The sequence below is a fragment of the Spea bombifrons genome, chromosome 2 (assembly GCF_027358695.1).
Source record: "Spea bombifrons isolate aSpeBom1 chromosome 2, aSpeBom1.2.pri, whole genome shotgun sequence".
NCBI classification, from domain to species: domain Eukaryota; kingdom Metazoa; phylum Chordata; class Amphibia; order Anura; family Pelobatidae; genus Spea; species Spea bombifrons.
Window position 1 is genome coordinate 104,183,701 of NC_071088.1, and position 12,475 is coordinate 104,196,175.

Below are 12,475 nucleotides of genomic sequence, written 5' to 3' on the forward strand. Positions count from 1 at the left end.
AGCGATGAGTGTGCCCTTAATACCTAAACTCAGTAATTAGAAAGTGCTTCATGAAATGAACTTGAAACCATGCAAGACTCAATGTACAAATCCCAGTGCAGAGAAGAGTTACCCATTCAAAGACCTCCCTATGTAACATTACAGATTCAGGGATTCTTGTGTGAACAATATCTGAATGTTATTACTTGATATCCCAATTTGCTTTGCAAATAGACACAAATCCAGTATCAACCAGAATTGTTTAGAGACAATTCTACCTTGACACATTACTGAAAATTATTACACGCTGATTACCATGTAGGTTCAATTGAGAAAGGTTTCTGATGTGTTTCTGTCTTCCTGAACTTGAACAAACTTTGCCGAAGGCTAATGTATAGTTTGCAGTCAGAATCAAGCATTTTGTTGATTTATCAATTTCTAGAAGCCAAATCCTGGGTATGTTATCTATTTATTTAACATTTGACGACATCATCCTTTTTAATCTACAATTTATGATTATCTTTATCTCTTTCAGTTCTTAAAAATATCAACACCAGATTTATTATACATAAATCTCAGATGAAATGTAAAGAGCGCATTTCTTCATATTTATTAAATAGATTTACACTTCAAGTTCCTATAACTCATTAGCAAAATAAGGCTTTAATATACATTAAAGATCTGGATACAATCTAACTTTCAACGGCTTGCCAACTGTTAACTTTAATTAGAGTGGTACAAAAATTAGTTTAAAATCGCAATGATGTCCACTTTTTCTAACAACATTTTCATGGTGGGACTCATAATAATAATAATATTTGTCGGTTTGTCTTAGTCTGCCAATTCTAGTTTTGTCATACCCCTTGAATATATGTATTGTAAGAAGTGTTGTGTAAATTGTTGGCACTATATAAATAAAATGTAATAATAATAATAATAATAATATTCTGTTTTCAAGTATTTTAAATAATTAAAATAATGTTCTTGTTTTAAATTTTACTATAACACTATGGTACAAAGTTCTGTTGGTAGTGTGGACAATGGTCAAAAACGTTTTTTTTATTTAAATTCAAGTGGATAAAATAATTTTTTTAATTACATTTTTTTTATAAATTATTTCTTAGCTTTAGCTAGAATGAAAAAAAAAACATTGGAAATATTTATTTGCCATGTGATCCCTGGAAGCCCAACCAATTTGAACATTGTCTACATTATTTATAAAGTCATATATGTAGTATCATCCAGTCATTTAAAAAAAACATTCTAGTATAATTAAAAAATTCAAATAGGAGCTTCAAACATTTTTTTTCCTCTTTGCTTTACAACACAGTCCCTTTTTATCCTGTGGACACCCTCTTGGTAGTGTTTGTTAAGTAGTGTATTTTTTTTAGCTCTCACTCCAGGTCATGTTAAAAATACTTCCCTATACATTACTCTGATATCATAGAAAAAAAAAAACAACCATAACCTGACCCATGATGCATTACCCAAGATGATTACGTTGTGGCAGCTTGAAACAGCCAATCAGTGGCAGGAAAGTGTTCCCGCCGAAATCAACAGCAACGTTCAGACAGGAGACAAATCAAACCAAGTCGCCCAGTAATAAAGCAACCTTAATTACATCTGTCAAAGAAGATTTTCTGTGTGCACTCTCCTGTCCACATTTACACAAAGAGATTGTATGAAATCTATAAAAGGAAAGTGCACCTAAAACCCTTCTTACTCTAGACATCCTGGTGGCTACTCTTTGGGGGATGGGTATTGCCCTCTGTCGTCTTGTCAGCCCTTACTTGAATGAATTAGTCCTCATTAAAAAGTCCAGCTGCTGTGAGCTTCATAGAATATAGGTACCTGACTTCTCTGTCCTGCCTTTGAAGTTCATTGTACTTTTCAAAAGTGCTTAAAAATCCATGAGATGTCAGAACATTGTTATTAAGAGGGAGCATTGAAATTTGACTGTTCATTAAGCACAGAGAACAGTAGTAGTTGGCAACATCCGAAACTGTCAGAGGAATAGAGGGAAAATTGGATGTTTTCAAAGAGGCATTAGTTTGCTTAGCACTAACATTTTCTAAAAAGAAAAACAGTACATGTACCTTTATATATAATATGACAAACACCTGATACTAATAAAAGTAATAAAGTTTTAGTACCGTTGAAGTTCTCTTTATTAATATATGGTATTGGCAGCAGTATTTGAAATACTGACTTACATGAGCTTTGAGTACCGTTCAGTAGATTTTGTCCTTATTACCGTTTAATATGTCTTCATACAGATGATTATATTTTCTGTCAATTTCACTGAGAAGTTGTAATGTTAACAAATTACACTAAAGACTTTGCCGATGTGCCATCAATAAAATGAGGAGATCTAGTTAGAGGAGAAGTCCAATGGCAAAAATATTTTTCTCCATGAGCATAAAACATAGCCTTGTATACGGTATGCAAGGTTATCATTCACAAAGAAGAAGTGTTATCTCACTTTCTCCAAAGGTCTTTCTTTATCTGCAGTCCTGGAGGCTGCCATTGTTGTCAGTCAAGTGATATTTTGGATTCCTTTCCATGCTCAAACACCACACTGGGCTAATTATTAAAGTGTTTGCACCCCTTAGGATGCATGATCCATCACGATGTATTGGTATGTCCTGACTTTGTTACAGTAGCAGGGACATCTCCCTGATGCTACCAAAGCATCCCTGGCTTCTTCAAGACCAAGACTTCTTCTTGTAACAATGATCTGTAACAATGATCTGGTCTACTGACAACCACCAGAAATTCAATGGAGGACAGGGTGAGACTTAATGTGGTCTTCCTACACTCTTGCAGGAATGTCCAACTGTCCCCTCTGCTGGCAGATTGCACATATTGTGCAATGCAGGCTCCTGGAAAAAAATCACTACCCCCAAACTCGTAAGTCAATAGTATTAAAAATACGAAAAGCTATAGCCTTCTTGAATAAAATATATAATATTTAAAAAATATATATTTGTTTGGGGAGTATAATTGTAATTAGGAGATGTTTCTGAACATAAATTGGTTAATTTTACAGCCGTGGCACCTACAGTATAGAAGAAATGTTAAGCACATTTTTTTTTCTATTTTATAGGGTTTTATTTTATCTATTATCAGTAATAATCATTATGTTTTATGTATTGCTATGATTTTAAAAGAAAAGGCCTACTTCTCCTGAACAAAATGATGTGCCGGTTCATCAAATATGGAAAAAAAAGGAATCCGTCTAGGTGAAAAGAACTGAGTTATTCTATTGTTTATCACAATGAAGTATGATAAGGATTTAAGGTGTGTGTCTAGGATATTGGGCTTGACAACAATAAAGATCAGCGCATACATGTCAAATGAAAATAAATATGAAGAATAATCAAAAGAAACAAAAAAAACAATGGACGAGGGGGCAGTATAAAGGGGCATACAACTACAAGTTGGAGGAAAGGGAGAGAGTTGTTTATAGTGATATAGCGATGATGATGATCCCCATTCTGTTTATATTTATTTATTTATTTATTTATATGTTTTCCATTTAATGTAGGGGGGAGGCAGGTCTCTCAAGTGACCTCAAATCCCTCTGGTGTTTAACTTGTATTTAGAAAAGCAGGAAATTAGTAAATTTGCGAGTAGCCTGCTTTTTGAAACTTGCATGCACTCACATACACTCACATATACTGCATGAGAATGTTTGCAAGCTTTTTTTTTATTTTTTTGGGGAGTTGACTGTAGTGAATTTGCAAGTTTTACTTTTGTCTAGCATGTGCGGGTCTGCTGGTGCAAGAAACTGCTGTTTAATTAATAGACCCCATTGTCTGAAACATGTAATATACAGCACGCTAAAAGTTTTTTTAAAGAAAAAAATCCATGTGTCACATATTTGGGATGTGTACCAGCAATTTTATAAGAAATAGCACAAAGCAACTATTTCATAAACGTTTCCACTTATATGTTCCAGGAACAAGTTAAGGTGCACACATCAACACATCGACTATTATATTTCTATAATGCATTATTATTGACATTCTATTTATTTTAGTGAAGTAAAGTTGTTTCAGCACTTAGATGTCCAAGGTTAAATAGATTTCCTTTTAAGTAACCATACAGAAAGCAAAGTATGTATAAATGTTTTATTAAGATGTGTCGCTATAAAAATCTATTCAAAGCCACCCTGCATTTCAAAGGAGATTTTTTAAAAAGTAATTCAAATTCATATGCCAGAATGAATCATGAATCCAAAGTTAATGGAATTACATAGGAAAGAGATCAAGGCTATAACGCAATAACAAAAAGCAATCTTTAAAAAAAAATATAAAGAAACATTGAGCTGTTAACACAAATACATACAAACACATCACATCTAAATACATTAATTCAAAACTTATTTGATTTTCTTAAGTGAAATTAGGGTTCATTTTTATTAACTTACAGAAGTTCAGGTCTGCTTTCTAATACTAGACTTTAGTCTAGTCGCCTATATTTGTTACCACATAAGATCTGTGGCTTGAGTGCATAGCAAGCTTCAATCACTAAGACATCAGGAACCATCAAGACACCCGATACAATCATTGGATATCCCTACACTGCTATGTTATTAAATCCAATAAATCCAAAAAACATACTCTAAACACAAGTATTACCTAGCGGTTCTTATACAATTTATATATCTTATTCAATACATCTGATAGACTAAAGCAAACAGATACATTAGGTAAAAGGGTTCCGGCTCGCAAATTTAGATTCTAGAGAGAATAAGGTGGGGAGAAATATAGGGTATTTAGAAAGGGGAGTGGTAGTATGGAGGTCAATATTTCTCTATATGCCTTTCCTTATTTTCCATTCATTTAGATTTTAGCTTCTTTAGATCATTAACTTAGCATTTTCATCATGACTGATATTAGGCCTAATGAGTTGGAGTCAATATTGAAGATAAATCACAAATAAAGGAACAGCTATCCTGCCATAGATTGAGATAAAAGTATTGGATAAAGACAGAGGTTTACTTACAATATTTCTTTTTATTTTTTAATAGCAGTTAAATATTTCCTAATACGATTGACCAGGTCCTTTAATCTTTATTGATAACTAATGCTTTTGTTTTTGTCTTTTTCTCTCTTTGTCACAGATGGACCTCTTGGACCAAGAGGATTAGCAGAAGCTACAGAAATGTGTACTCAAGAATGCCTGATTCTAGGTCACTCTGATAATTGCTGGATGCCTCCAAGTCTTGGTTCATACCAGCAGCCAAAATCACCTCTTTCCACTTTTGCACCCCAAAAGGATTGGCTTAAAAAAGACAAATTGGTTAATGGGCACACATTGACAAGAACCTGGAAAGAAGACAGCAACAAAAATCAATTCAACGACCGAAATCAATATGGAAGCAGTGATGGACACTTTAGCAGTGGGAATCATATGAATGACATTCCTTTGGCTAATTTAAAGTCTTATAAGCAAGTCTCAGGTGCTTTGGATAGCCCAAAGGAGCAGCAACTATAAACATGTGTTTTCGGACCAGTGACTTTAGCCAAAATAGATTTGCTAATATTGTGTGTCAGAGCTTCACGTACTGAGTAGACCTCTAGAACTATGCTTCATATAACAAAAATATGCATACATTTGTTTTACAACTATTAAACCGTGGTGTTCTACTCCTTATGAATACAATATTTCTAGATGTGGGGTTTTTTTTGTTTTTTTTTTGGTGAATCAAGTTAAAAACAAGTTTTTCATTTTGGTTTCAAAAATCTTTACTTTACCCTGGACTGCTGCTAAAGACTGCAGGAGATGTTTTAACTATATGGCTATAGGGAAAAAGAATTCTGTGTGGATTGCGGTAGTTGAAAAGCATATATAATTAGATGATTTGTGCTCTTGATGTTGATTATATGTGCTGGGACATTTATACTTGATATCATACAACAAACCAGCTAAATCTTTAAAGACGAAACCTATTGTGCTATTAATAATGTTAGTGGACACTTGTAAGTCAATCAGTGTTCAAATACCTGTAAATAGAAACAAGTTACTACTAACAACCTTGTGTATTTTATGGCCACATATATATATCTATATTGTAGCATACTTTTTTGTCAAGATTGCATTTTAATTTGTTGTTTTATCAGATTTTTTGTTTAATTTCAGTGTTCCGTGTTTCCGTGTACCTGTCAAACATATAATGTTACGACTTCAAGTAACTTCAAAACACTTGTGTTAACGTATAGAAGGCCTTGCTTCTATTGTGCTAGAAAAGTATGCTGTTTTTTGGGGCAATTCAAACTGTTCTCTAAAAATGCACTTTAATTTTCTTTCTGTTTAAACCAACAAAGGAGCGGAAAAAAAACATATATATAGAATAAAAATTATAATGTAACAATTTAAAAATATTTAGTATCCGTCGATACTACTTTCAAAACACAAATGCAATTGGAAAAAATGAAACTATATATGAAAACAGTTTATGTTGCTGATATAACAGCATTTGTTGCTTGTGTATTGTGATAACACAAGTGTTTTTATACCATAGCCACAAACTATTTAATGTGTTGTGCCTCCATTGTGTAACCAAGCATTCTCCTAGTAGGCCAGTTGGCGGGAATGGTTAGATAATTTTTTTTTGTTGTTAAATACTGTTTGTTAATATCATTCACTGGCCAATGCCTGGCAGGAACAGATATTATGTAACTGTTAAGCCAAAAGTGAATTCTGATGTTCATAGGATCTCAGTTGCACGTAGACCTAAATTGGGACATTCTATCAAGGTTTTAGTTAAGGCATGACAGACAATTTAAGCTAACAAAAAAAAAAAAAAAGCATGCTAAATTCCTTACCGAAAAAAAAAAAAAATATCTTATGCCACAGTTAAACATTTATGAAAATGTTTGTTAATTGGATGGTTATTTGTTTTTAATCAAAAAAATATATTTTGTGTATAGCAACTCACGATTTTATCCACAATATAGGCGTGAAAAGGGGTGGGGTGCATTGCTTATTGCAGTACTTATGTCAGTCTGTGAGGGTTGTTTGATGATTATGACAGAATACGTATCTAACCAGTTAATATTGTTACTGCTTTGCCAGTTCAACGTTATTTACAGTTATTTAGCTCTTGAAATAAATGTGTTAAAACCCACGACCGTGCTTAATCTTTCCTTTTAGACTCATACCACCTAAAACCACGAAATATTATCTGTAAATATATTGTTAATCTTAAATGTCTGGTTGGTGAATGGGCTCGATGTATCACAATGACTTCAGCCCCCAAATCTGTCACATGCTCTTGAAAGCAAATTATTAAAAGCTACAGAATTCCTAGTGTGCAAAAAAAAAGGTAGAGACACAATAATAAAGATTGATATAGATGTACAGGTTTCTAAAATAAACTTGTGAAAACAGTTAATTATGAAAACGAGAGGATTTGTATGAATATAGTTAGTAAACAGACAACAAAATCATGCCTGTAAATAGAAAAAATAAAGACATATTTACTATTCAATGTTTTTCAGGTTAGAGAAATGTAGAATTGACCGACTGGCATACAACGCAATGTCTTAAAGATATCCAAATATATTTTGCTTTATTATTCATTTTGGTTATTAAGGGGATCTTTATCATCATGCAAAATAGATGGTTTCCCCATGGTCTGATGGCTAACAATGAGTTGATACAAGTTTATCTGTTGCCTTGTTTGCATTTTGGAATACATCATGTTTACTGTTGACATTATAATGCAGTTTATTCACCATCAACAACATATTCATGCTAGGCTCTGTGTTAGGCTAGGCATAGTAATCCTTAGTATAAATAAGCCAGTTGGGCAGACCAGATATCTCCCTGCTCTCCATTGAGCAAAAACATGTCTGCCTAGACCTAGTCATAGTCTAGAATATGCCAGTGCATGTTATGACTCACAAAGCAGCTTAAACATTTAGTACTATTTGAGTTGCTTTTGTGTTTATGCTAGTGAATTCATCTTTGCAGTCAAGTTAATGCGAAGTTTAGTTAACTTTGTATGACCTCAACTTCAGCCAGGTGCAAGGATTTTTGCCACTTGAGGCAAAACTTAATGTGAGTGTATGATACACATGACCCCCCCCCCCCCCGAGTAACAAAATAGAGAAGCTGGGACACAGCAGCCACCGGTAGGGCTGCGCTTAGGTGTTCAAGTGCATTATGCGGGCCACCCCCTTGGCGCCTCCCATCAACACCCCCAGAGTCCCTTTGTCACCTACTTCACTGTGCTAGTGTGTCTTTTCGTCCCACATGTAGTTCAGATAAAAATCAAATAAACAGCACATGGACATGCAATCCCTGTATTTTCAGGTATAGAGTAAATCAATAACACAAAGAAACATAGCAGGTATATAGCAACTGAAAAACACACAAGCCCAGCCTTGCAGGTAAACGTCAACTAAAACTCGGCATTTGAGCTATAGATCAAGGAAATAATGCATGGAAACCCTGAATTGCAGGCATGGGTCACAGGTTGCATCCCCCAAAGGCCAGCCCTGGCACCCAGATTGCACACACATAGGACTTACTCAGCACCCAGATTGCATCCACAGGACTTGACTAGCACCCAGATTAAAGCTGTCACACACGTCAGGTTCCAGGATTCATTGAACAGCACAAGTTATGACTTCAGTTCCAGTTTGGCATTGTGATTCTGTCTTTTTTCCTAGATATTTTGTGATCCTGGGCAGGGACTGATGCAGGGTGCCTAGGGGCATTTGCTATGTATAGAGAGAGATAAGGTCTGCTTCATGACCTGTCAGCTCGGCCAGTGTCTTGCACAGCATTCTGTCATTATCCTGGTCCGGTCACTGGAACAAAAGCCACTAAATGGGTTAACAAAATGTCATGGAGAAACCAGTGAGTTGTTCAGGCACTTGGAGGGTTGCAACATTGTTGGTGATTTTGCATTAACATTATATAACTTTTAAGTTGCGTGGGGGATATGTACATTCTAGGTATCTATAGACACAGTTTTTGGCTAATCAGTAGTAGTGCTATGAGAATGTAACAGTTATTCATATGACCTGTGCTTGAAAATCCATTAACAACCGCCTCCCGCCAAAGATGCCAGCCAATGCTTACCTCCTACTCCTACACGGTCTCCCTAACTCCACAGGGAGTTACAGTGTTCACCACTCGGACCACCGAAAAATTGATAATTGAGTCCTCAGAGTGCCATCATTACATCTGGACTATAGGCGCCTATCTTGCCTGCCCTGACTGCCGCTCTAAAATCCAACCTGACAATTTAAAAAAATAAGTTTAAATAAATGTACTTTAAAAACCATGAGTCCTCAGGAATGCCATTTCCCGCCTTTCACCTACACAGTGGGATGGGAGGAGTTTAAAAATAGAAATGAATCCTATTTGAAGGGGCTTCTAGATGATTTTCAGCCTAATTCTTTATGAGCTCACTGTAGCACAAAATGTGACTCTACAATGGAACTTCACAATTAAATGCCAGACTTATAAACCAATTAGCAATAATATACTGTTTCCTGGTCACTTTTCTAGATATAAATATATCAAGTAGGTGGTCCGTCTTATCAGTGGTGGTAAAGGAGTTAACCAATATCGTTAACATTACATTTGGGGTGTTTCAAATTAATTCCAGGGTAAAGTATGTATTTAACATTTGCATACATTAAATAAACTTTCACAAATCAATAGAGAAGAAAAAAAGGACAATAAAAGAATGAGTCTGTGATATGCCATCAGACTGAGCGGCTTGTAAAAGCAGAACCATTGGATCTCTTGCTAGTATTTCTCTTTAGTCTTTCCGTATCCACTATTAAATCATTGTAAAATATTAACGAGCCATCACTTAATTAGAAGTGTGCACTGCTTTATTGAGTGTCCAGGTCTGTAATTAAACTATCGAACCTTGCTGTTTTAATGATTAGGTTGTGATTTAGGATTGTCATATATCTGGACGAATAAAAATATCTAATTTATAAAGCAGAAGTGTTGTTCAATACAAAACAAATAAAATGAACAAAACATATTTTGATGCAAATATGCTTTTTGAATTACTACATGATAATGGTAAAAGTAATTATGTGAAATCGTAAATATGAAATATTTTCTTTTTGTGCATTCAAAAACAGTTGGGAAAAAAAAACAATAAACAAGCATACACAAAATTTTATTAGATGAAATAAGGAAACTTTTTAATATATTTGGCTTATAATTTAAACAATGAGGAATAAAATGACATGTCCAAAGTATTACTCAACAGTGTTCGAACAGTGGAAATGTTATTACAAATATAGGCTCCATTTGTGTGAAGATTATTAGTTTTTTTTAAGGAAATAATGAAGTTTAGGGAAAAGAATTTGGCAAAAGTAGCTGCATTATAATAAAGTCAACAAGTAAATATTCATTTAGAGACAGAGGCTGGCTTATCCCCAGGTGTTAGGGTTATTGGAAGCATTCCATTCTCAAAGTCATGCAGCATTCATCTTAGCTCCGCAGAGATTTATTTATACACAGGGCAGTGGTTTCTTTTTCGTGAACGATGAAAGCACAGATAAACCTCTGGGACTGGCCAGGTGTTTGTTAAGTCTGCATGACCATCGGAGAGATTTGCGGTGATAATTATTTTGTAAGCTTTGCTCCAAAGATAAAAACACACAGCCTGATAACCTTTGTTTCCAGGCTTTCCACGCCAGTCGTAACCATAGCAATCTCCAGATCTATTCACTAAATAGAAAGCTGCAGCTTACTAACTAGAAAGCTGCAGCTGACAAACTCACAAATAGACATTTGCCATCTTGCTTTTGCACTCCTATACACTCAACTACAGGAGACTGTGGTTCATGCAAGCAGGAAAATGCAAGCAATCCATGGAGTCCGTAACTCACAAGCTACTTGCAAGTTGTAACTCACAAATTTTCCTTTGCAAACACGGTAAAGAAAATTGCCAAGTTAACAAAAAGACTGATAAAATCTTAGATAAATAAGTGGCAGAAGAAACCATAAACAAAGAATAATTAAACCAAAGACAAATTAAATGTAATATATAAATGAGGATAAAGATCTAGCCAACTGCTTAAATACTTTTCTGTTTTTACAGAAGAAGATGGAGGTGAGGATAGGGGCAAAGAAAGGGGGCACTCCAAAATTCAATTTAAAAAAAACTGTGACATTTCAAAAACTAACCAGTCCTCGTGACTGGTAGTGAATTCTAAAGTGACCACTAAAAAAACATCCATTCTCCATGTCATGACTTCTCCACATCACCCTTGTTACATTCAAATCATCCTCACCCAATCTCTTAAATGTAACGTTAACTAAAATTGAATGATATGTTAACCTAAGCAGCATTTTAACCTATGCAGGTCATTTTGTGAGCTTTCTATCTACAAGGAAAACGCATTGTATGCTGTAACATAGTCTAGAACAGTGATGGGCAACCTTTTTGGCGTGGTGTGTCAAAAATCGGCAAAAAATCGAGCATAACTCGCGTGGTGTGTCACTTCGACAAAAAAACATAATTTTGCGCAATTTATAGTTTAAACTACAAAAATGTATAATTGCAATATATAATTGTATTTAATAAACCAAAAACAAATTATTTAACATACCTGCTTAGTAACTACTTACCTTTCAGGAGTCCTGCGGTGGGGGTGCAAGGCCTCTGCCTCCCAGCTCTGCCACTGTATGGAACAGTATAGAGTGATGGGAGTTATGATGTACTTTAGAGCATAATTATATAATGAAAAATACATTGGAAATGGTACAGCATAACACCCATCACTCTCACACATTTACCAATCGACACGCATACCAATCCACACGCATACCAATCCACACGCATACCAATCCACACGCATACCAATCCACACGCATACCAATCCACACATATACACCAATCCACACATATACACCAATCCACACACATACACCAATCCACACACACATACCAATCCACACACATACACCAATCCACACACATACACCAATCCACACACATACACCAATCCACACACACATACCAATCCACACACATACACCAATCCACACACATACACCAATCCACACACATACACCAATCCACACACACATACCAATCCACACACATACCAATCCACACACATACCAATCCACACACATACCAATCCACACACATACACCAATCCACACACATACCAATCCACACACATACACCAATCCACACACATACCAATCCACACACATACACCAATCCACACACATACACCAATCCACACACATACACCAATCCACACACATACCAATCCACTCTCACTGTATGCTTTCCTACCTTTCCTCTTTTCTCCTTACAGCTCCTTTTCCTGCTCTTCGCTCCTCTTCTTCTTCAGTTCTTCTGTCTTCTTCCGGGTCAGAGGGCACGGACAGCGGTGGGCGCGGCTTCAGTGTTGTGCGCCGGGATCTGACAACAAACCCCGGCGCACAACAGCTGTTGCTGCGCGGATCGCAAGGGAGCGGTATCGGAGGT

General features: G+C 35.6%; 1 protein-coding gene across 3 annotated transcripts in view; it reads left to right on the forward strand.

Moving 5' to 3' along the window:
• The window catches only part of PCDH9 (protocadherin 9), an 807,764-nt gene extending 800,650 nt beyond the window's left edge, over positions 1–7,114 (forward strand). For all 3 annotated transcript variants that reach the window (XM_053455420.1, XM_053455422.1, XM_053455421.1), the window contains exon 6: positions 5,108–7,114. In XM_053455420.1, coding sequence (XP_053311395.1) covers positions 5,108–5,481 — 374 coding nt within the window. In that variant the 3' untranslated portion in view covers positions 5,482–7,114. The remainder of the gene's footprint in view (positions 1–5,107) is intronic.
• The last annotated feature ends 5,361 nt before the right edge of the window (positions 7,115–12,475 follow it).